General features: G+C 42.6%; 2 protein-coding genes across 3 annotated transcripts in view; one reads left to right on the plus strand and one right to left on the minus strand.

Annotated features, from left to right (window-relative positions):
• cdh4 (cadherin 4, type 1, R-cadherin (retinal)) overlaps positions 1-8,540 on the plus strand; it is a 194,380-nt gene extending 185,840 nt beyond the window's left edge. For both annotated transcript variants that reach the window (XM_087179767.1, XM_023428032.2), the window contains exons 13-17: positions 1,936-2,172; positions 2,939-3,172; positions 3,330-3,469; positions 5,882-6,046; positions 6,628-8,540. In XM_087179767.1, the coding sequence (XP_087035893.1) occupies positions 1,936-2,172; positions 2,939-3,172; positions 3,330-3,469; positions 5,882-6,046; positions 6,628-6,834 (983 nt within the window). In that variant the 3' untranslated portion in view covers positions 6,835-8,540. The remainder of the gene's footprint in view (positions 1-1,935; positions 2,173-2,938; positions 3,173-3,329; positions 3,470-5,881; positions 6,047-6,627) is intronic.
• Positions 8,541-15,017: 6,477 nt separating this feature from the next.
• On the minus strand, positions 15,018-25,005 carry taf4a (TAF4A RNA polymerase II, TATA box binding protein (TBP)-associated factor). Its single transcript, XM_023428004.2, has 15 exons — positions 23,429-25,005; positions 22,873-23,006; positions 22,402-22,518; positions 20,963-21,052; positions 20,641-20,763; positions 20,374-20,463; positions 20,006-20,224; positions 19,685-19,826; positions 19,489-19,591; positions 19,035-19,204; positions 18,803-18,933; positions 18,468-18,593; positions 17,854-17,910; positions 17,632-17,754; positions 15,018-16,431 (listed from the first exon to the last, which is right to left on the minus strand). The coding sequence occupies exons 1-15, from the start codon at positions 24,204-24,206 to the stop codon at positions 16,267-16,269; spliced, it is 2,568 nt and encodes an 855-aa protein (XP_023283772.1). The 5' UTR covers positions 24,207-25,005; the 3' UTR covers positions 15,018-16,266.
• Between the last annotated feature and the right edge of the window lie 138 nt (positions 25,006-25,143).

Below are 25,143 nucleotides of genomic sequence, written 5' to 3' on the forward strand. Positions count from 1 at the left end.
TGAGGTGAAGCTAATTCTTCATATATTGCTTTGTAAATGGCTGTAGGGCATACTGTCAGCTGGGACTGGCTCCAGCCCCCCTGCAACCATCCAAAGGATAAGCAGTATAGCTCATGGATGGATATACAGCATACTATAACCTAATGAATCATCATATATAAGAAGCAGATATGTTTTTCGTGTAAAATCTTTTGAAATGGGGCGTCGTGTAGCGTAGTGGTCTAAGCAGGCGCCCCATGTGTAGAGGCTATAGTCCTCGCTGCAGTCGGCCCCGGTTCGAATCCCGCATCAGACGGCCTTTCGCTGCATGTCATTCCCCCTCTCTCTGCCTCCCTGTTTCCTGTCACTCTCCACTATACTGTCCATTAAAGGCATAAAAAGCCCAAAAAAATATACTTTAAAAAAAAATCTTTTGAAATAGCTGGTAGCTAATGTAAAATAATACTAATGGAGTTGTACAATATTTCCCTCTTAAATGTAGTGTCATTCAAAATATTAGAATAATAAAGTGAAGCACAGGTACGTTGAGTTTGTACTCAAACAGTACTTGAGTAAAGTTAGTGGTGGTTGTAATAATTATCTGGTCACATCCACTGGTTTTATTTGAGTAATTTCACTTATCAATTAACTGTGCAAAGAAAGTCCAATCGGTTAAAACTGACTCCAATTATGTTCTATTTCTTTAAAATCAGTGTCTCCATCATTGTTAGTCTGCCTATGTGTTTATCTCAATTGTCACATTTTGATTCAAATATTTCTAAAATGTGATTGTTGCATGAAAATACATGACCTCACTTTTTTTTTCAACTGAGTCCCTTCAACTTTAAACCCCTGAGATGAACCAAACTGCGGAGATTATCTTGCATGTGAAATGACCCTCAGAGAAACAAGCTGAATGAGAAAATATGTTTTCAGGGCCTTTATTCAACAAAAACGATTGAATGCATTGATATATGGAATTTTTAAAGAGATGTTCTCTGATCATTTCATCAGTCAGGAATCAAAACAGTCCAGTGGTTAAATATTTAACTTCAACTTTAGTTAAACCTCATTACAAATGTTTTCACTGCTTTTGTTGGTCAGTTTCAAGTTGCACCGACTTGAAACAGACCAGCAGAACAACTTCGAGTTCATGTTTCTTTTTGAAGGCAAGTGGTGCGCTTAAAAAAACCAGAGGGGCTTATTCCCTGCACGGTGTTGGAGCAGCACCAGCAGAAACATCAGCAGAAAAACAACATTTATCAGTCAGTATAAGTGCAGTTCACTTACTGTGTCTGCTGTAATCAAAGCACATTAGAGGTTTTGCTCTTAACACTGCATGATACATCACAAATGTGTCTCCTTGAACCTGATTCGGTTCTGTCCTGGTCATGAATCATAAAAAAACCCCTGAGTATGTCATGATGAGCTTGTTCTGCTGGATGCAGTGAAGGGTTAGTGTCTGAGTCTCTTCCCAGTGGCTTTTTCAGGGTGCAGATAAAAGCAATCTTTATGTGAGCGTCGTCCCCTCCAATATGAGTCTCGCCTCAGCCTTTTCAGGAAGCACCCGGTTCTGAACAAAGGGACTGAAACATTGTGTGTCTTTTCATTTGTTCTGGTTGTTTTGTTTGGGTGCTCCACTACAAATGTATACAGTATTGTTCCTCCACTTTCAGCCTCTCGGTAAACAAAACATTTTTTATTCACAGTTGTTTCTGTGCTTGTACGCCTCATTTTCTCACTCCTACACATGAATCAGCTGGAAAAATGTCACTGACATGGAAGTATTGTTTTGCATTCTTCTGTAGCTTTTTCATCACACTCCCTCTTCCTGCTTCTTGCTCCACCTCCAGTCATTTCATCTTTACTCCTCTGCCAAGCCCCTATTCACTCCTCTCCATCTTTATCATAATCTCACCACCTCCTCCTTCTCTCTTTCCCCTCGCCTCCCCTCAGGTTCGCCTCAAGCCAGTGGGACAGGAACCCTCCAGATCTACCTTATCGACGTGAACGACAACGCTCCGGTGCTGATACCCCGGGAGGCCCAAGTGTGCGAGCGTGCACGCCCCAACTCCAGGATCAACATCACCGCATCAGACGCTGACGCCGACCCCAACGTGGGACCCTTTGTCTTTGAGCTGCCTTCTTTTCCCTCAAGCGTTCGCCGCAACTGGACCATCTCCAGGCTGAGTGGTAACTAAATGCTGTACATTGTCTTTCATAGAGTTAGAATTCAGGAAATAAACATGTGATGTAAAATTTAGGAGGTATGGAGGAATGACATATGACCATTCAGCATCCCGAGCTGAATGAAATCATAAACTTAACAGATAGGATGCAAAACCCCTCTGCAGAATAAGTGGCGACATCAATCGGGGGACCGGGGCTTGCTGTAAGCTGTGAGAGAGTCCAAGTTTAACAAAATGACTCACAACGCACACAGTGAGAGAAACGGGTGCTATCCAGTGCTGACGTATCATCTCGTGTTTGTGATAAATGAGATCCATTCATCTCTCTGTCCCCCGAGCAACCGATCTGTCACCAAATCCACCCAGATGGATGTATCACAGCAGTTGTCTTGAGGACAAATCTGATCATATACCTGGATCCCTCTCCCATCGAGCCTCTTTTCTTAGCTTGACTGAGTGATAGATGCTGAAGGTTACACATTACTTTTTCTTTTTAATGCCTCCTTGCATACACACATGTCAGAATGATTGCTGTCAGTTTGTTTGGTTGCAGCTTTTATTTGGTGTGTCATTCACTCATACCTACGCACCAGGACATGATATCCTGCAGTAAACAAAATGTAATTTCTCTGCAGTACACTGTCTAATCTTGTTTTCCCCTTCTTCCTCTTCTCCACCTCCTCTATGTCTCCCCCCCCCACTCACTGCCCTCCATCTTGTAATGCTTCTTCACTTCCTACCACCAATACTGCCTCACTCCCACACTCCAGGTGACTATGCTCAGCTCAGGCTCAGGATTCCTTACCTGGACGCAGGTATGTACGAGATCCCCATCATCGTGTCCGACTCTGGGAACCCTCCTCTGTCCAACCGCTCTGTGATCAGAGTCAAAGTTTGTCCCTGTGACGATAACGGGGACTGCAGCGCCACAGGGGCTGTAGCAGCTGCCGGCCTCGGCACCGGGGCCATCATTGCCATACTCATCTGCATCATCGTGCTGCTCAGTGAGTGCAACACAGAGGAAAAGTCAAACCTAAACACGACTGGATCGGTGCATTTCTATGTATTATACATCATAAAAATGACAGACTTTAGTGCTGCTCATAAAGCAAATCTTGTGTCTACGTGTGACTGTTATAATATCATTTCTTTTTCTCTCAGGCATGGTTCTGCTGTTTGTGGTGTGGATGAAGCGCAGAGAGAAGGAGCGGCAGGCGAAGCCCCTGCTGATCGACCCTGAGGACGATGTCAGAGACAACATCCTCAAGTACGATGAGGAGGGAGGAGGAGAGGAGGACCAGGTATTCCTTGTAGTCAGTAAATATACTGTACCAAAGTCAACAGCTGTTAACCAGCAGTGGCATCTTGTGGTATTTACTGTCTCTTGCAGATGGTAAGGAACTGATCCAATTGATTAGATTACTACAATTGTCAAGTGCAGATAAATTGTCTGAGAGTTGCAGCTTCATGATGAAGAAATAAAAGCTGACCGTAAGTGAGGCAACAGAAGTAAAATAGTTAATGGTTATGAGATGAAATTTTCAGAATAAACCATTGACCTTTACAGTTATGTGGAAATTACAGCCCATATGTCAGAAAACAAGCATCACATGTGAGGACCAGGTTTTCACAGCACTGAGCCGTGGAGCGTCTTTGCTTATATTTTGTCTCTCTCCACTATACTATCAAATAAAGGCATAAAAAAAAGCCCAAAAAATATACTTCAAAAAAAAAAAAAGAAGTGAAACCACTGATGGACCCAGACATTTTAAATATAACCTGACCTGGCCTTTTAAAACACAGCTTCAACATTTTCTGACCAGTTCAATCTCACAGCAGCGTGAACCCTCCAGATATTTGCAAATGGAAAATTTCAACCTGCTGAATGTTGCTGTAAATTGGTGAGGCTGCCTCTTTCCTCATCCGAAGCTCAGTAATTAGCTCCTTCAACGTAATAAAATAAAATTCCACAAAAGTGAGACAGAAAATTAGAGTGTGTACCACAGTTTCAAAATTAGCCGTGAACATGACTTGGCAAGCGTAATTCAGCTGGACTGCAGAGTGAGAACATATTTTTGTAAAAGCGAGTGAGTGTGTTTTCAGGCGGCAATCTGCCCTCTGCCCTCCAACAAGTACTGGGGCTGAAAAGCGGCTTGGCTTGAATTCCACGCCTGTGCAGCTCTTTTAATATGATGAGCCCTATTTCTGCTCAGAAATGCTGTTGAACAAGCTTTTTTTAGTTATACACCTACGACACACCACATGCTCTTGCCTAATATTATTTTACACATAAATAAAAAACAATAATTGTAAGCTCCGACACCTTTGATTAATTCAGAAATTTGTTATTAATAATGCCCTTTTTTGATACCTGCTGTTTTCCAACACCCACACACACATCAGGTATCTAGTACATCAACAAACACATGCATCACGTGGCTGCAGTGCATATAAGCATATTATCACTCTTAAGCATCTGTTTGAGGACTTAGAAGGTGCATGTCTTTATCAGCTGCAGGAGAGCTGTTCATCAACAACCTGCTCTTTGTATTTCCAACATATGGCTGAACATCTTAAAAATGGATAGAAATAAAAGCAACAATTGTAAACAATAGATGTGTATTAACAGCACTGTTCATCTTTTATGTACCATTTAGTTTAGAAGTAAGCAATGAATGTAAATTGAACATCACGATGTGCTGTCAGAGTAATTTGCACATAAAGCAGACTGAGGGCTCGCGTGTGTGTGTGTGTGTGTGTGTGTGTGTGTGTGTGTGTGTGTGTGTGTGTGTGTGTGTGTGTGTGTTCCTGAGAGAGCAAGACAGAGAAGGAGAGAGCATGTTGACTGATGCATGGGGGGCACAAGCTCCACATGCTTTAAGAGTAATGCTCAAACCACTGAAAACTATTTCAGTGGTTTTGATCATTGCAGACTTGTTTTTCACATTATAGCGCTATGACTTGTTACTAGTTCTAAGCAGGTTTCTTGCATGTAGTGTGTTCACACTGGGAAATAGACAAAACATCAATACAAAAGTAAACTCAAAGCAGACAGCATGTGTACTAAGAATGGTCGATGTTTGTTTTTGAGTGTGCTTTTTTATGCACTCTATTCTCCCACAATGCAATGCACAAAGGAAATGGAGGAGCTACTCAGCCAGAAAGAAATTGAAATAACTTTTGGTTGTTGAGAAAACAGAAATGAGTAATCAGTCTTAAGAAAGATGTTTTTTCTTTCTGTTTATAAAGTTTAACTGGTAGTTTGATGGACATCTAACATCACAAATATTGTGTTGTTTCTTGTTACTGTGTCTAACTGCTAAAACTTTACACTTGGCCAGTTAGTTAGAGTCAAAACTGTGTAGAATTAGTATGTAACATGGATTTAGGACACAGCTGAAGTCTGCAGCAGTGCACATTTACAAAGGAGCTCAAATATTTTTTTAGAAAGTCCTGTAGTACAGATTTCACAGCAGGTCAGTCCTGTGCGCTCGCAGTCTGAATAGGAACACACATCAAAGTGTGTGTGACTGTGAGGGCGAACAATGAGACCTGACCAGAAAATAAACTCCAACATGAAAACTGAGCCTGATCACACAGTTTCAACTCCTGCAGTTAGAGAAACAGGTTTGAAACAGGTGATATTTAGATAATGATGATAAACCGCATCACCAAACTGACTCTCACCTTTCCCCTCCATGGCTTTCACTTAGGACTATGACCTGAGCCAGCTGCAGCAGCCCGAGTCTCTGGACCACATCATCAATAAGCCGGCGGGGGTGCGCAGGGTGGACGAGAGGCCTGTGATCACTGAGTCGCAGTACCCCGTCAGACCCAGTCTGCCCCACCCTGGAGACATAGGAGACTTCATCAATGATGTAAGCAGGAGAACGGAGGAGAGATGTTTCGGTGTTTCGTTAACTGTTTCTGTTTATAAGCTAGACAGTCAAGCAGGTGATCACAGGCTGTTAATGTTCCCTCACTGACTGAGTCAAATATAGGGCTCATGAATTTTGAAGTTTTTTTTTGGATCGTCAATGACCAGAATTGATTATCTTGAAATATTTCAAGAGAGACACTCAGGGATTCACTTTGTTTTCTACAGAATTGTATTCCTGTCACTGCTGGAAATACTGTATTTGGCCACTGGACACAGCTCAATGTCTGGCTCTGAAACAGCATTCAGAGCATCATGGGACATTAAAGCCCTGATGGGTGGGTGAGCCTGATAAGACAAAGTTTACTGCAACATTTACAGTCTGGCACCCTGCACCTGTTAGTTCGTGAAAAATCAACACCTCCATTATATTGTTAGTGAAGCGCAGCAGCTGGCCTGAATCCAGTCTGACTCAACCATCCTGATACAGTAGGTCAGACCTCACAGAACAGGAGGTACTGTACTAGAACTCAGAGTGGGGGTTGAAGATCTTTTCTGTCTTCCTTGTCTTTGCGTCTCCAGGGTCTGAGGGCGGCAGACAACGACCCCACAGCTCCTCCCTACGACTCCCTGCTGGTGTTCGACTATGAGGGCAGCGGTTCAACTGCCGGATCCGTCAGCTCGCTCAACTCCACCAGCTCAGGGGACCAGGACTACGACTACCTCAACGACTGGGGCCCTCGCTTCAAGAAGCTGGCCGACCTCTATGGGGGAGGGGACGATGACTGAGAGTGGAGCGGGGGGCTGGGCGGGGCTGCGGCGGGGGTCGTGAGAGGCAGGGTCGGATGGATGGATGCTCCCGGAGACCACGGGCAGGGGCCAAGAACATGACGCAGGCTCCATGGTAGACGTGTGAGGAATGGACCCTTACATGGGCTGTGTTAGTTTGCTCACAGCGACCAAGCCTGCTAACATGAATTCCGCTGCAACGCAACTGTATTCTGGCTTTATATTTTTTAGTGGCGAGTTTGTAGTGTGATGTTTTTTTTTTTTCTTCTTTTCGTTGTTCTCTCACCTCGCTGGACCCGGAGCTCTCTGGGGACAAATCAAGGCGGTCGTGAGAGACACAAGTAATGAATTAGTGCTTTGATTGATTGTTAAAACAAAACCATCTCTTGCTTTAGTCTCACACTGAAGAGAATGTTTTTTGGGAAGATGCTCTCTGACTCTCTCTTTCACTGTCAACTTGAATTTCCTTAGAACAGAAGCACTGTCATTTTATAAAGTGCCTTTTGTGGTGTGTTTTTGTATCAGACTCCTGCTATCTCAGGATCGGTTGCCATTTGTGCAGTACAGTGGAGGTACGTTCTCTCGTCGGCCCCCTGCGCTCCTAAAACCAGCCCTGCCTGTCACTCTCCTCTCCCCCTCACAGTGGTGCAGATGAACAACCCCAGCAGCCAGTCCCAGGAGGGAAGCACACAACCAGGGCAGACTATCGGACATCATAACCCAGTGAATTATGGCCTAAAAGACGCCAATAAGAGTCGTTTTGGGTGAAGGCAACCCTCTTCTCCAAGGACCTGCTCAGTTCGACTTTCACAAGCATCACCTGTTAACACAACTACAGCGACACACTGACATTGTGTGAGACCATTTTTATATATGTGGGGGTTTTCTAATTTAGTGGAGAATGCCTGCCTTTCCTCTGTGGACTCATGAGTTTAGGCCTTTATGTTGAGACGCTTGCCTGCCATGTATGGTTTTGTGTTGCTTTCTCCACAGTGTAAAGCTTATGTAGGCATGATCTGATTAGTCAGACAGTGTAAGAAAAGTGGTACTTGAAACGACTAGGGACAAAGGCATTTGAGAGAGATTTTTTTGTCGCCTTGAACATTCCCGTTTTTTATAGGCCAACAAAACTATTAAAAGGTGCATGATTTTTTTTTTCAAAATGTTTTACTCAAAGCACTTGTTACTATGTGGTGAGAATGTGAAAATAGTCAGCAGAAACTATATGAATATACTCTGTATAAAGACACTGAGAAAATAAAAATACTGTAAGATACCTATTTTTGAAGTATTGATGACATAAACGTTGCTGCTCTCTCTCTCTGGCTCTTCATTGGGCTTAGGGGATTTTTGGCCTGTTCATTTTTAATATGTGGATTGTTTTGTTTCTTTGTCTTCTGTTGAAGCATAATTCCATTTTTTAAGATGCCTGCTTATACATTTTCCATTTGAGTTTTTCTCTTATTTTTCCATTTCTAAAAACGCTGTTACACTCCTTTTCTATATAAAACACAGCCTTCCCCTCTCACTCTGTATTGTCTGACAGATGTGTTCCTCCTGTTGGCCTCTGGCCCCGGGGCAGTGGAAGGTTCATTAGCCATGCCTGCTGATAGTTGTTCTATTATTCAGTGTATTGGAATTCTTTTACTCATTCATCTAGATACTGGATGTGTGCTTTAGAAAATAAACAAGACATGTTTTGAAAACGTGCCATCTTTTTCTCAGTATTCCCTCCTCGCATCATGATCAGGTCTTCACAGCCGGGTTGGTTCATCTATTTCAAATATAACTCAGATATCACTCAAAGCTTTACATTACAACGGGCCTCTGTGATCTTTGAAATCATTATTTATTACAGCTTTATCTCAGATAATGTCGAGCTAGAGCCACTGTGTGCAGGATTTAAACATTTCTGACATTTGCGCGCTGCATTGGCAGGACCAGAAAAAGGACCGTGTGTGGCAGACAACAGTCCTGTTGATAAATGGGCCGAAAACGACAGCGATACTGCATCACTTTTCACCCAGATTGTTTCTGCAAACACTTACGCCATCAAATTCATTTTAAATGTGCTATAATCACATAAAAATTCAACACATAGTGGCTTTTCCAACTGTGTTTGTTCATGAAATGATTGGTTTGTATTTGTGCTCTGAGGCATTTTAGTCAATTTTTCTTTTTAGAGTAGAATAATGTATTTTTAAGTGTTAGAGGAAGTCATGAAGCAGAACAGACTCCCTTTGGATTTACACAGTTAATCTTTGACCCTATTGTTTGGATATGGTTTCATTTTCTAATAAAACACTCACTATTTGTTCTTTTATTGCATCTCAGACCAAGGAGCATTACAGCAGTGTATGGGGTCAGGAACTATATTTGTGTCCAATCCTGTGATTTCAATTAGTCAGCTGAAGTGCCAAAAAACCCACTGGGGACTTAAAGGGTTTTAATCCTCTCCGGCTGTGTGTCTATCAATTAGCCACACCATTAATCCCCACGGCGTAATCTCATTAGATAGAGCGCCTTTAATGAGACACCCAGAGAGAAAGCACAGAGGCAGGCGGTAAGAGAGAGGAAGAAAAATGAGGCGGTGGCAAGATGCAGGTAAGCCGTGTGGAGAGGTGATTAGTAGGATGGAAGAGAGGGTCAGCGGGGGGGGGGCAAAGGAAGAGAGATCCAAGCACAGCAGGGACAATACATAACATTTATAAAATGCTTTTGAAAAAAAGAAGGTGAAGTATGAGGAAGTGAAACAGAGTCATGCTTCATCTTGTATTGTTCTCTACGGTCACAAATTAGAGGAGTGGTAAAGAAGACGGGTAGAGGTGAGCAGAGTTAATGGAGCATACTGGACTAGTTGATGAGAGATGCTTTGAGTCCCTTGTTAATCTACACTGGAGTATCCCAGTAATGAGAACATCCAGTAATAAACCCAAGTTAACCTTTACAGTAGTACAATAATGAATTCTCCTATGGGCCCCACAGAATTGTGGACCCATGTTAATAAGAGAGCCATCAGAGGTGGGCTGCACTGCTCTGAAATAATAATCAAGATGGTAAGAAGTCGTCTTGGTCGTAGCTGGTCAGCAGATAAGGAGATTAACTTCAGGGGAGGTTTCTTTGATGGGTTTAGCTGAAGTTCACGTGGTTTCCGTGTGGCTAGATACGCAGGGTGAAAGAAGAAAGCAAACTCAAGTTGCCCCCTTGATAAACGGCGTATATGGACTGAGAGCTTTGCTGCTGGCTCGTAGCCAGGGCCCTGTGTGATGTAAATAAAGTTCTCCTCTTCAAACATGTCCAAGCCTGGCTCCTTTCCTTTCCTCTCCTCATACTGTAGCTCTAGTGGGTCTCTTGGGTCGGTGCTGGGAACAGTCCAATCTGAAAAACACCAGCTGATGTTGGTTCTGATTCTGGCTGCGTGATCAACTGTTCACAGTTTAGTGTTGATGTCGCTCTACAGCTGAGGTGCCGCCCAGGACAGGCTGGCTCTGCTGGCTGCGTTTCTGCTGACACCTCTCTGAACCTCCTGCTATTTCAGGACTCTAAAATGAGATCAAAGCAGCAGAATAAATTTGATGTTCCTGCTGCAAGTGGGGGAGAGAATACTTTTTAATGACCAGCCATTTATGATATGGATGGCTGGTCCAGTGGAGACACTCTGCTATTAACAAGACAGGGTGCTCACATCAGTCAGTGCTGAAACACTGTCTATGTGTTATCAAACAGCATTTAAAAAGAGTATTTCCTACAAATCACTGTTGTTTTCTGTTGTAGATTTTATCAAAAGTAAAGGTGGACAATAACGAAAAACAATTTCTCACTTTATAGTCCTCAGAGGAATATATTGTACTTTTTACTTCACTACATTGATTTGATAACTACTAGTTATTTCACTTATTGCATTTTTACATGTTAAACATACAGAAATTTGAGATAATAGAATACATTGCTATACTATTAAACTCAAAATATAAAGTTGTACTAGTACAGTAGTTTGTAGTGGTGCTGTAGCCCCGCCCACCAAATGCCCAGAGTTTTCAAACTAAAGCCAAAAATCCAAAAGTCTCCATTTTAGGGGCTCAAGGATCCCGTCGCCAGTAGGTGGCATTCAGGAACACCTGTAATATCGTCACAATGAATGATGCATCATGGGCTTTCCCTTGTGTTATTTGACGTCCTCAACACAAGCACATGAACCCTGTATCTGCTGCTGCTGAGCAGCTCTGCAGAGAGCAGCCTCTCTGTGTGATTACATGCTGGAGTGCAGTGGGAAACCCGAGCTGCATCCTCGAGCAGAGCTGCTGCTCTCATCAACTTGGTGTTATTCTTCACTTCAGCCTCAGGTTAAGTGCCTTCCCCAGGACACTGACTACATCTCTAAATGCTAAAAGATGATTCCTTTGCAGCCAAGTCAGTCTCTGGTGTCCTTCAGGGTGCAATCAAGCTTCTCTTCCCATCTGCCCCTCAATTCTCCTCTGTCAGCATCACTCCAGTAAGACAGACCAACATTTAGCATGAATAATGGATGTACAGCACAGTCATTAGTATGAATAAATAATTGACCACCACACGTGTGCAACAGCATTAGTCTTGTAAATGTAATGATGATATTACAGTAACACGACGGGGAGTAACAACACCTATCTGGCCACGTGCCCAATGTAAGCTGATTAGTCTTAGTTTTATGACTCTGATCTTATATATGTGTCTCATGTATTTAAACTCCTTATTCCGTCTAAAGAGCATCATTTGCATACGCTTCATGGTGAGTCCTAACTGAAGAGATAACACTTTTCATACATAATTCATTTGTGTCTTTCTGAATCTTAAAAAGTGTTTGTGGAAGATGTGAGATTTTTGGCCTGAAGGTGTGTCCTGGTCATTTATATCTCTGCTAGTGTTTTTATTATAAATGTGCAGATATTTTATTTGATGTTTTTTTTTTTTTGTGGAAGCATTTGACCATCAGCCAGGCGAGTGGTGTGACTCTGGGGGTGGCAGTGTTGGTTCTGTTTGTTGTTGCACCACTTTGGTCCAGATTGAAATACTGTATCTTAAAGAATTTTGAATGGATTGCCATGTTTTGTACATTCATGGTGAATCGTTCTGACTTTCCCAGTGGTGTCAACATGATTTTTTCTTTCTTTCGTCTCAGGAGTGTGTTCATTTTGTGGAATCATTGGGACAAAATTTCAGTTCTTCTAATACTTCTTCTAACACACTCATGCCTTCGCTCTACTTTGTGTTTAGTGCAAATGTTGACTGTAAATTGAGATGGCGAACATGATACTGTGCTTAAGTACAGCCTCACTGAGCTGCTCTCATGGCTGTGGACTCTTAGTCTTGGTAAGTTTTTTCAATGTCTCCCATCTTAAGTGTACTACCAGTATCTCCTGACATGGATTTACATTAGCCACGCAGGTATTTCAGGAGTCTGACCCCAATTTGAGAAAAGATCAGTGGGTTAAAATGCAAATGGCCGTTTTGACTTCCACATCAGCCTGTGTCGTGTACAGTCTCAGATTTGTTTGTTCCTGTGTTCAGGAACATGATATCACACATCTCTCTGTGTGCACCACAGGTGTGTATGCTCAACACATTTTGGTGCCTGTGCCGCCTCATAGAGGAGATGACTTTGTAAATGGAGATGTTCCTCTCCTGTGGGCTGACACTGCCTGCTGCCTGACCTGATTCAGCTCCATTAAAGAGGCCAACAGGCTATTAACCCCTGCGTCAATACCTCACAGGTTCAGCCGTGCTTACAAACCCATTTCAGCAGCAGTCATAAACACTGGCCTTATTATAGCATCTCCGGGCCAAAGCAGACCGCCCTGGTTGACCCCATAACAAAAGAAGCCTAAAGTCAGCATTAACCTGGGTGGAACAAGGGCGCAGAGGCACATGAAATGGAGCTGTGAGGAGGTGTAAACTAATGAACTGTTGCTGAATTTTATATTTAAGGGTTTGATTCCTCGGAAAAAGCTTAAAATCACACTCTGTCATTTCAGGATAAAAGTGTTATTGGCTACAGGATTTGTGCATCTTAATGGATGATAAAGGGCAGCCACTGAATCACACTATGCCACATCAGTTCATCCAAATCACATTCTCATGTCCGTCCTAGGAGAGAGTTTTATTCATAAGCTCAAAGCTTAATCAACAATATGCAAGGAGGCGTTGAAAGGATAAAATTAATTAACTGTCTTTTAGTATTGCATTTGTCTCACAGCATGAATACAGTGGGATTATGAGTGGAATTTTGAATTCATTGGTTTGCAAAGTAATGTCAATGAAAAAAATATCACAACCTTCTTATTCATCTAGCTATAGGGGTCTTACCTTAATAAAGGATTTCATAACCTTCCGATCCATGTAAGTAATGGGAGTTGGGGGAGCTGTCATCTGCCTCTAACCATCATTAACACTGAGCCCCTCTGTGAGAGTAAACAAGGAAAGAATTTTAGACCAGAGACTTATCATAAAAGTGCAAGAGGAACACCCGGGCTGTGAAGCACTATCAGAGCAGTCAAATCCTAGAATAAGACAAAAGCATCCTCAGCCAAGCACAGACGAACAGTCACAGGCAGGTGAGTGCCGGCAGACACACAAACACATAAATAAACTTGCTTTAGATATGGTTTATTATATAATCTCACCCTGGGGTGAAAGCAAAAATGACAACCCTGAATGTTACAAATTAATAACAGCCCCCTTTAATAAATGCCATGGAAAGAAACAGTGGTGTTACTTATCCCTTCTTCCCCCTGGCAGGCTCAGGGTGTTTACCCAACACCCTCAGGTGCAGTGACTGAGACGTCGCTAGGCAACCGCGCCATCCCTGTTGTTGCTCTGCCTCTGGCACTCAAGTGGGAGCTTATGTGGACTTAACTCTGAAAGAGCAGCAGTGTTGAGGAGTGGAAGAGGGATTACTAGGAAAAATATTGGATTGGGCTGAGGCACAAAGGGTGAGGCCTTACCTGAATCACCACCGCCACCAGACAGAGATGCCATGAAGGACTGTCGGGTCATGCTGGTTCATGACAGAAAGCCTGGCTTTTATCAGGCTCTGCACTCCCACAGCAGCACACTGCTTTTATTTCATCAACAATATAGACTGCTTCTCCCTTTTTAATTGTTGTATGTGTTGCAAAATGCCAGAATGAAAGACAATGAGAGCACCTGGCACGTTGGCCTTGTGGTCTGTATTCTATGTTTTGAGAATAGCACAAATAACATGAGCATGTGAACAACAAGGTCAACCAAATGTAACCAGGTAATTTTAACTATAAAGAACCTGGAGATGGGGCGTCGTGTGGCGTAGTGGTCTAAGCAGGCGCCCCATGTGTAGAGGCTACAGTCCTCGCTTCAGTTGGCCCCGGTTCGAGTCCTGCATCGGACGGCCTTTACTGCATGTCATTCCTCCTCATTTCCTGTCTCTCTCCACTATCCTGTCCAATAAAGGCACAAAAGCCCAAAAACATATACTAAAAAAAAAAAGAACCTGGAGATGCAGCTTCAGTCCATGTCAGCAGTGATGTGGTAAAATGAGCTGTTGCCACCTAGTGGCTGATAGATGTACTTTCTTTATGGAGAATGAAATTGTGGCTCATCACCACTGATGGCTCCAAATATATGCTTATTGTTCATCTTTGGTCAACGCAGATACAAAAGCTGCTCCCAATCATTGTAACATCAGGCTACTGTCCCACTGGCAGAATGGCCTAATTATTTCCAGCCCGTGGCTGTGGTGAATGTTAGCAGCTGATGTGGCAGCTGTTGCCAATGCGCTGTGTGTTGGGCTGATAATGGAGACGGACTCAAACAAGACAGTCCAACAAAGAGCAGCACAGACTGGTAGCAGACTGTGTGTGAGTGTGCTTTCATTTTGGGTTGAGAGCTGTGCGTTGCACTCATGGGAGTTGCTCAATAAACGCCTGTATAGACCCAGGGGAGACACGCTGCGTACTACATGTGGCTCTGCAGATGTTAGAGGATTACGTGGAATTATCTGTGAACAGGTAGAGTAAGAGGGAATTAAAGGCATTCAGCTCATTCATATACAAAGCCTCACTCAGTCCACTAACGTCCAGATGTTCTATCAATGCAATGCTGCCCCCTAGTGCATTACAATGAAAAAAAATGTATATGACCTAATGAAATCTGTATAAATGACAAACCACAAGTTACTGTAAAATCATTATTTATTCAAACTTTCAATAGAGAAAATGTGTTTTTCTTTATGTTGTATGGGTAAATTCTCAATTCTATACAAAACCATGTGTAAAACTTTAGGTGTAACATTTACAAATATACAGGAAGAAACTCCAGTTTCTTAAGTCGTAGGTACTAAAAACCTAAGGGGCTGTCCAGTAGCGCACAAAAATATAAGCAAGTAAGGAAAAGATTGGAGGACACTGTCAGTTACTATTGAAAGAGTAAAAATGTGAGTTGGTGGGCAGCTACAAAAATAGAAATCAGTTCAGGTAGATGTATGTTTGGTATAGCAGTACAGGTTAAAAGCCTCTGAAAACTGTTGAAGTTTTAAAAATGAACACAGGTAAAACAAATTTTAAAGAACAATTGAACTTTTTTTTTTTTTAAAACAAAGAACACACCTCTCTTCACACAATGAAATCTATACACCCCACAAAATGTCCAAAAAGGATTTTAAACATCCTATGCAGGTAAATGCACATTTTGTGTTGAATCTAAGCTACATGAAACAACTGAGGTGTCACATGAAATTAAATAAATAACTAAACATTAATTTAAGCTTGAGTTTAGTTAATAAATATGCCGGGGAAAGAAATCAAGTAAAGTAATGGAGAAGACAGATAGAGAGCAAGCTACTGCTTCATGAGATACAGCAGGGTTAATTGCTTCGGGATGGCTATATGGCTTATTCATAGTTAGGAAGGCAACTCAGTAGGTTATACAGTTTGGAGCTGAAACTAATTCAGTTGACAAACAAAAATAAAATCATTAATAAGATTAGTTGGTAGTCTAATAAAACAAACAATTTTCATTGCTTTAAAGCCTAATGCACATACAAATAATCAGAAAATAAACTGTACTATGTTGCAGTGCATAATTGTACAATAAGTCATTTGTTCATACAAAAACCCTTAATATAATCCTTTTTTGCACCTTTTGAAAAATAAGTTGTACAGGGTAAATAAAGGGGCACAAGTCCAGGACTGCTCTGAAAGAAAATAAGCATTTTTGGAGGAGAGGTAGAGAGGCCATCAAATGTAGCTACTGTTGTATTTCAGGTTATCAGGTATATCTGAAAAACCTTGATCGCTGCTCCTCTCCTCTTCATTTCTAAGAGTCTCTCACGCTCTCTCTGTGGTGGAAGCTGTTGGTCTCTCCACACATGCCATTTTCCCCCTTTCACCTCTCCTCCTCGTCCTCTTCTCTTTGACATCAAGCCTATTTGAGAAAGCCCTTGTAGAGGAAATGGGAGCGACTGGTAAATCTCTCGTTCTCCAAACAGAAGAGCAGGTCCCTGAGATTGACACGTGTGATGCGCTGCCGTGTGGGTCTGGAGCCCGATGAACCAGCCCCACCCGACAGAGAGGAACCTGTTCCTGATCCCTGCAGGATGATAATGATGGGAGGGAGAAAGACAGGGTGAAAAATAACGCCTCAGAACCTTGTTAATGCCTGCATGCACCTCTATCCATGTGTGTTGTAGCTTTTCACATTTAATGACTGATGTTGACCAATAAGGAGAAGTGAAGTGGCTTAGTCTGTTCAATGTTTGAAAGCACCATCTGGCCTGAGGCCTGTCTGTGCAGAGTTTACATGTTCTCTTGCAGGGAAGTTCACAGAAAAGTTCACCCCCCCCCCACACACACACACACACACATTGTATTCCACATTGTTTCCTGAACAATTGCTTTTATATACTGATTCCTGTCAGACTTATAGGATACAGGATCATTTATTGCAGCAAATGGCTAAACACTTATTTTGCAGAACAGGCCCTGCTCTTGTAGATGCTCCCCAGTGAATCAAGTCAAAGAAACCCCAAAACCCTAACACTAAACAGAGCAGAACCCAATACATGTATGAAAAAAAGAAGAACAAGGAAAGATGCACCGTGGCTAAGGGAACCAAGAATCTGGAGGTGTCATGGTGAAAAGAAAAATCAATTAACTCAACCAGTGACAGCGATGTGTAGAAGGTACAGCCAAGCATAACCAGCTGCTGTAGCATGGTGAGTTAAGATGTGTCACATTATGAAGACTGTGACTTGTTAAATTTGATCTGTGATTACAAGAGTCCACTAATCTGCCAGAACTAAAGAGAAGCTTCAATACATTTTTATTTCTCAGGGTATGGGAACAGCACAGATGACTGACAGCAGGTATCTGTCGAGGTAGTGTGGCCTGTCAGTGACTGTGTCAAACGTTGTCTGACACAGTCACTAGAGAAAATAACTGAAAAACTGTTAACTCTGACATTAGCTATTTCTATAAACAATATATTTTATACTAAAAAAGAAATTAGCTTTTCAGTTTTAACCTGGTGTTATTATTGCTGCCATTGTTGTTTTAACTATGTAACTTTGCTGAGTTTTATTGAAGTGTGAGTCATAAATGGCTCTTCATTCAGTCCCTGTCAAGCTTATGGCGATTGGTAATGTAAAGAGATGTTCACTACAGAGCAAGGACAGCAAATGTTGTGAATAAGTAAAGTATCAGATGTACATAACATCTTTACGACAGGATACTTGACAGCTCTCCCGGTATAAGCAACACTCTTTGGCAAATGTACTGTCATTAATGTTACCTCAGCCACAGCAGACGAGGATGGAGAGTCCAGAATCCTCTTCTTCTTTCTGGGGCCGATGGCTGCCAGTGCCGTCAGGTTGGCCTCCCTCTGTCTCATCTGAGCCAGCTCCTGCTGCTGCATCTGGATAACACACACACATGCCAACATGGAATTCAAGCATACAGTGTTTACACATACAGACACAGAGGCTGGCTGTCTGTTGCCTCCCTCTCATCTTACCTCTTTTGCCTTCTGTTTCAGACGTAGTTGCTCTGGGTCCTCTTGCCGAGCTCGAGACTGCAGGGCCAAAAGCGAGACATATTAATGTTGGCAGTAGAAAGACCAAAGATCATTAAGTACTTATTTTGGCCAAACCTGAAGTCCCCTCAATATTCCCACATCACAGCATTTATTTTTAAAGCTGAAAGGTTTTTTAGACTTCAGAGTAAATGAATAAAACTTTATTCACTGCTTTAATTTGCCGTGTAATGCCCACATGATTTATTAAATCTACATATCATTTTATTTTTAATGTCACACAGTTACTGGAATTAAATGTGGTGTTATAAATTGTTCTCCAGTGCCATCTGACATATCACACAGTACATTTGTTAAAAGCAGTTTGATCTAAATCCTAATAGTCATCCTGAGGGTGAGTCAAAACTAATTGCAGGTGACCATTTGTCAAACTTTAGAGAATATCAATCAAAAGCTGCAGGACACCCAAACACTGAACAAATCCAAAGCCAAACAAATCATCATTCATTGCACACCTACTATCATTAATAAAAGGGCCTTGATTTCATCTAAGCATTAAAAAAAAACAAACAAACATGAAAGAAGTTATGCCGTACCTTAGCTGCCTTCAAGAGGATCTCTCTCTCCTGTTCCTCCTTCCGTTGTTTTTCTAACTGGTCCAGCTGCTCAAAGAACTTGAGCTGAGTACGAACATCACTGCTCTGCTCATGGTTTCCATCCTCCTGCCAACAAACAGTAGAGAAATTATTGCATATATGTGGACACAAAATATTGTAAGATCTGCATGTCATTTGCATGTTAAAAACAATGTTGGAAAAGTCATAGCACCAGTATTATTTCAATGCAAGCATACGGTTAATGCTAAATCCAAACCAAGAGGGGAAAAGGTTGTATTAGTATGACTGTGTCCATACTGCAGCTTTAAACAAACCTTTAAGTTGACATTTTTCTGCTGGGCCACTTGGGAAACCTTTTCAAGCAGGTTCTGGAGTTGCTGCTGAGTGGCATGGGAGACAAAGTTCACCACCTCAGCACCCAGGTCTGTCACACCATGCCTCCTGCCTGGAAAAGAAACAGTGTTGTACCATAGCGCTTTAGGTAAAGGATGAATGGATGAATGGATTTTGTATGTAGTCAATGTTGTTAAAGTTCAAGTGTCTCACCTATCTCCAGCATCCTCCTTTGCAGCATGGTGCAGGAGAGGAAAGTCTCATCCTTACAGGAATGTGTTACCGCTCCAACTAGTCCAGAATTGGTTGCTAGGATATTAGCACTTTCCTCCGATAGGTTCACTCCAGCCATGGAGGCCACGTCGTTGATGTCGTCATCATCCCTGTCAACATAACCGCAGTGAGACAAACCAAGACACTAGCCTGATAATAATGAGTCCACAAAGATATAGTGGATTCACATAGTTATGATGTGTTTACAGCTACTTATTTATTTATTTATTAGATTTTTATCACCCTTCATGTGACACCATCACTATGTTTTTGAAGCTATGGCATGTTGATGGGAATAAAAAACATTTATATTTTGCTTAAATAAAAGTTATAAAAAGTCAATTTTTCTAGTTTGATGTGATACTAAAACCTTTGTGATTACAAACTCTCTTACTTGAAAGTGCCACCCGCCTCTTTCAGCTTGTTCTTCTGAGCTGGGGTCAAGGCTGCAGCGGAGATTTGTTTAGAAGCAGGTGACACATCTGGCCTCACAGGAACTGGTAGAGACACACACAAATCACAATATTAAAAGGTCACCCAAAGAAAGACACGTACACACAGACGGATGATTTTTAGATTCACATCCTCACCTGGCTGCAGCTCTTTAAGCTGGACCTGTTGCTGTCCCAGCATGATGCGGCCAGGGGCCTGATTCCTGAGAGTCACCATGGGGGTCGTTGGTAAGGTTACCTGAGGTCTCAACACTGCTCTCTGCTGCTGAGGCTGGAGAACCTGAGAAGGTTTCAAGTTCTGATTATGTCATTATTACCACAGTGACATGTATAACTAATGATTTATTGTGCGGTTTCAGGGATTGGAGAATTTAATTTGCGTTACATTTGATATAGTTACAACTCAAAGTTTTCAAGTTGAGTTGAGCTGACATCCGAGAAACAGAGCATTCAGTTTACCAATGGGGGGATCTGTCCTGGCTTGTTGACGCCTGGCTGGAGCTGGGGCCTGCTGATTGGGCTAGTGAGGCGAGGGGCAGGGCTGCCAAGGACCACCGTGGTAGGGGTGGGGGTAGGTGAGGTGGAGGCGACTGGACTTGAGGCCGGCTGGGGGAGCTGACTCTGTTGGATGAATGCTGCTGAGTCTGGAGTGAGCTGCCTCAAGGCCGGCAGACTTCTCTACAGAAGACAAGCAGGTAGACAAACATTATAGAAATGCACTTAAATATCAACATGTTTCCTGTGGTCCAGGAAAAATAAACCACACCGTCTACTGATATTCTCTGAACAATTCATCAAGGACAATGACAGCAGAACATTTTTCTCACCTTGAGGAAAGGCACAAGGTAAGGTTGGGGTGAAGAATTGAGCTCTTTGTACAATCTGCTGGTGAATTCCTCAGCTTCCAGTTTGCCCTCCTAGTACAACACGTAAACATGACAAGCTGGGAGTGAGAGCTGAAAGTTTGCCAGGAAGGACTTTTCATTTTTCTTTTAAATAAATTACTATATAATCGTCAAAGTCCTTGTCAAAAGTGAAAAACGACACGGCATTTGACATGTTAGTGTCATCATCAGTGTGTATGGCTCACTCACCAGCAGGTCCTTGACCAGCTCTCTCACACTGGCCGCAGTCTCTGTTGATTGCTTTCCAGTGGATGCCAGCTTTATCAATGTAGACAGGAAGTTCTTACACTTCTTCACATTCTCCATTGTCTCCTGTCAGACACAAAAAACAGTCTGATAATGAATAAATTCATGTCTAATTAGTGAATAACCATGTTATACGTCACAGAATGCTTTGCCTTCTTTTATCTTATTGTACTTGTCATAAATATAATATAAGTACACTGTTACAGTACAGACACACATCCAGCTCTTTCTATCAGATCCCTTGGGCTCAATACAACTCACTCACTTTGCTCACTGTTACTGAGGTAACTGTGGTCCCAGCTGTTTGGGTGACAGTCCTGGTGGTCATTCCTGGTACTGCAGCCCCAACAGAACTCTGGGAATAGAGATATTGCCATCATAACATGTTATTTAAGTCGTTGAAAGGTTTTAAAACTTGCCTGTCAGGTCATTAGCGGAGAGGGTGGGTTTTAGTGCTGTTTCAAAGTTGCTCAAGTAAACAAACTTCTAGTTCCTATTACGAAACAGGTGTGCTTCTCCTGCACTGTATTTCAGTTTAGTGTTCTTCCTCAAAAAAGAACTACTTCAAAGATATGAGCAAAAGGCAGTGCTTCATTGGTATGTCTTGATAATTTTGTGACAATTTTATGAATAAACAACAAACGCTGCTAATGCTTTTCAGCATGAAGCCTGCTTGGATGAAAGACATCAGGCTGCAAGAGGAAGAAGTCCACACAAACATTTTTTCATGCCGTGTTTGCTGAACAGAGTACCACAGAGAGAGAAGGCTGACCAATCAATGTTGTCTAAATGCCCAACAAACCAACCCACTTATTGTACTATTTTCTTTTAACAATCTTAAAAATCTAATGACTATCCAGAAAATATTTGTTTACATTACTTCTATATATGTAATAATCTAAAGGAAACTTGATCTGGATTTGACTCGCAATAATTTTTTAATGACCTAAAAGTAAAAAAATCGAGATGAACTCAGAGGATTGATAGTTTGCACCAAAATGCTGTATTAAATGATCATGACCAGACTTTTTTCTCCATCCCATCAAACCCATTTATGCTACAGTTATTTATTTAACTATAGGGTAGCGCTTGCACTATATTACGTGTCATGGAAATCTGTCTGCACGGTTTACTTTGGTCTTACTCTGGTCTTGTGTTCTCATCTATTTTGTACTTAATAGATAACATGAGACATCTTGTTCAGAGTCCTGCATATCCTCAGCCCTCTAGCTGAAAGAATTTATAGAATATAACTTTATAAATGAGCATAATTCCTACAAATCTACGTCTCAATTCTGCCATAGTAAATCCAGGAAACAAGGTTCAGGATTACGAATAAATCCAGGGAACTGAAAACCATTTATTCACACTGTGCACCAAATAACACAACTTCTACAAAATGGGAGTTTGTGTCCTTTTCATTGTGTGAAAATTAACTAATAAGACACTTCTGGTGGATTATAATATAACATCATGCTACCACAATTTCAAACAGTTAATGAGGTACTTTATGTAAATAGGATAAATGTAAATCTGATATGTTTGCGTTCTGTGGCCAACGTGCTTAGTGGCAAAATGCTCCAGACATGGAACAATGAATGAGAAAACCTGCAGCTTATGTAAGTAGGGGACACAAAACAACGCGCAACAACGTAAATGAACATTACCAGATATGATGTGACACCTACATACAGACAGGGTTACCTGAAGAACAGGAGGTCTGTGAAGAGTGGTGGTCGCAGCGAGTGATGTTGGAGTTGGACAGCCCTGTCGGATGATATTGCTGGGAGTCACTTGTCTGCTGATTATGTTTCCAGGGGCCTGAGAGGAGGCATAAAGCAAAATATGATGTGCAACACCCACTTCCACCAAACCGGAAAAGGCATCTATAGTTTACATTTAAATATTAATAAAGAAAAACAACGGCCATATGTCTTTTAGGATTTTGCATAAATGAAGACTAATGATACAACACAATAATATACAACAGCACCACTTTCCACATAACTACACATGAGCTATAATCTAATATTATTATATTCAACAGGTCATTCTTAAAGTTGAAGGCAGGAAGACAAGCAGAACATGGGCTGTAATACTGTCCAGGGCACTGAAGAAGTAAGACATAATTGTTGCAGATGTAAAGCTTTTGCTTGGCAGACTGTGTAATTTTACCTGGCCAGGAGGCACGTTTGTTGGTGTAGCAGTCCGAGGTGTCATGCCTCCCTGCGCCTGGGCCTGCATCTGGGCCAGAGTCTGCTGAGGAATCATCAGCAGCTGTCCGCTCTCACTGCGTACAAGCACCATCCCTGAACCAAGTCAGAAAATACATTAGACAACTTGAATATATCTAGATGACAAGAGACAACTTAAATATAATTATATTAGCACATGAAATTGCTGGGTAGAAGCAGTGTCAAATCCAATGTTCTTCTGAATAAATGCAACAGCACCATGCAGAGCAAATTTGATCAATTCCTGTTGTAAATCATAAGGTAGACTCCATAAATCACACCACATCAGTGGTTCAGCAGTATTATGATAGGAAGTCTAAAGGGACACAGATTTGCAGATTTGCCATGTACTTGGATGAACAACATTCAATAAGAATGTAATCATACGCTTTTGTTTGGATCAAGAGGCAAATGAAAATGAAACCAGTTTTATAAATTAGTTAAGTGTGGAAATAAATACCAGTACACACACAATAAAAAGTTCTGACTTCACTCACCCGGGGGGAGCTGGATGTTATGTATACTGGGCTGTCCTGGGGAGGTCTGGGGGACCCTTGGGGCCAACATCTGAGGCGTCAGAGCTCGGATCCCGCCTGGACCGGCAGCCACCGTGGCCGGAGTCCGGGGAGCGCTGACGGCGCCAGGAGTGACAGTCGGCTGCGATGCTGACTGTATTATTGTTGTGGGTGGCTCTGCCTTGATAATGTGCGACCTTGCGCTGACAGACACCGAGTTGGACGGCTGGGCATTGTTTACAAGCGGAGTTTGTATGCTGATACCTGACTGCCCTGTTGTATTGGCAACCACAGCAGGGTTCGTATTATTGTTCCCATTCAAAGTTGCACCCAACCCCGCGGTTTGCATAGGCGGCCTGACGAGTGTCACAGTGTGTCCTGTTGGCTGGCTCACGGGCTGAGCTGAAGCGACAACACTCTGCGAGTTCATGAGATGCGTCTGGATTACACTGTTTGACGAGGGGGGCATTATCGCACTGGCCAGCCCTTTAGACAACACTGGTCCACTGTTGACAGCTGCGACAGATACCGCAGGAACGCTGCTGTTACCCGTGCCACTTGTCACTGTCGTCCCCCCGAGAAGGGCAGCGCTTCCTGAATTGTGAGAGTTCATAGTTTGGCTCCTATTGAAAGTCTGCACTGAGTATGAGCCTACTTTCCGCAGGTGATTAGGGAGAGGAGCCGCACCGTCACTAACAACAAGTGTTTTGCCAGGGTCGTGTCCCGGAGAGGAGTCCGTGCTGGCCGTCGATGCGTCCATAGTTGAACCATGGGGACCTCGCTATGATGAGACCCCCTGCACTTCAACTTGTTTAGACGGAGTACAAACAATCTTGAATGTGATGGGGCAAGACTCTGACACTAAATTCCTCTGACAGCTCCTGTGCTTGGTTTTCGTGTATACTCTTTTTGAGACAATGAGGAAAACAACATAAGTAATTACAGCGTACCTGCTTTAGCAATCGTCTTGACCAAGTCCCAGCTGGACATTAGCTCTCGCTACCCCCTTGTCCCGGAACTATAGCCATGTAATTACCGGCTGCTTCGTGCCTACCCCAGTGGTTGTTGTGACAAAAGACCGATAGTTGTGACTCTACAGACCGGACAGGATGACAAACTACCGCTTTATTCACCTCTGTGTGTAAAAACAGCTCATCCAGCGGGCCCGGGCGAACCGCCATCTTCACACTCCTGTGTGCTTGTGAGAAGTGAGGTACTTACCAACTGACATGCGCGTGCGCACAACAAGTAAACGTCTCCGTGCGGGGACTTCGGCGAGCTGTGATTGGCTGTTCCACATTGTAAAAGGCGGTACCAATGGCTTCAGCTGTCATTCCAGGGGATGCACGAGACGGAACAACATCGTACCGGAGACGAAATGTTTCCAACAAATGTTTCACCGCCGCCGGTGTTTTCACGTTGTCCCATTAATTATCCCGTCTCAGAATCGCACCGAGTGACTTTTGGTAGAATAATAACGTGGTTTACAACAAGCTAACAAACCAGATTTCAGAGTTTAGTCGGTCCCGATGCGCCGTGCAAGATGGCTGCACTGTTTTGGCCAGCTAGTGAAGTTGCTGTTGTAAAAGAGGCGTTTGAGGACGCCCCACCCTTCTCTAGAGAGGAAATATTGTAATGTGCTGTCAGACAGTTACGGGATGTAGTGCGATCAAACTCCTTCGTGTCCTGACTGAAAA

The sequence above is a fragment of the Seriola lalandi genome, unplaced genomic scaffold, assembly GCF_002814215.2.
Source record: "Seriola lalandi dorsalis isolate HSWRI2012SDOR001 ecotype SW California unplaced genomic scaffold, Sedor1 jcf7180002054864, whole genome shotgun sequence".
Lineage (NCBI taxonomy): Eukaryota > Metazoa > Chordata > Actinopteri > Carangiformes > Carangidae > Seriola > Seriola lalandi.

What these genes read in the sequence shown, in the direction of transcription:
- taf4a (XM_023428004.2), bottom strand. Translation starts at nt 24,206, where the DNA reads ATGGACGCATCGACGGCCAGCACGGACTCCTCTCCGGGACACGACCCT. An exon ending in AGAAAAATGTCAACTTAAAG is followed by an intron (nt 18,594 to 18,802) that starts GTTTGTTTAAAG and finishes GTTTGTTGGCAG; the next exon opens with GAGGATGGAAACCATGAGCA. An exon ending in TGAAACAGAAGGCAAAAGAG is followed by an intron (nt 17,755 to 17,853) that starts GTAAGATGAGAG and finishes TGTGTTATCCAG; the next exon opens with ATGCAGCAGCAGGAGCTGGC.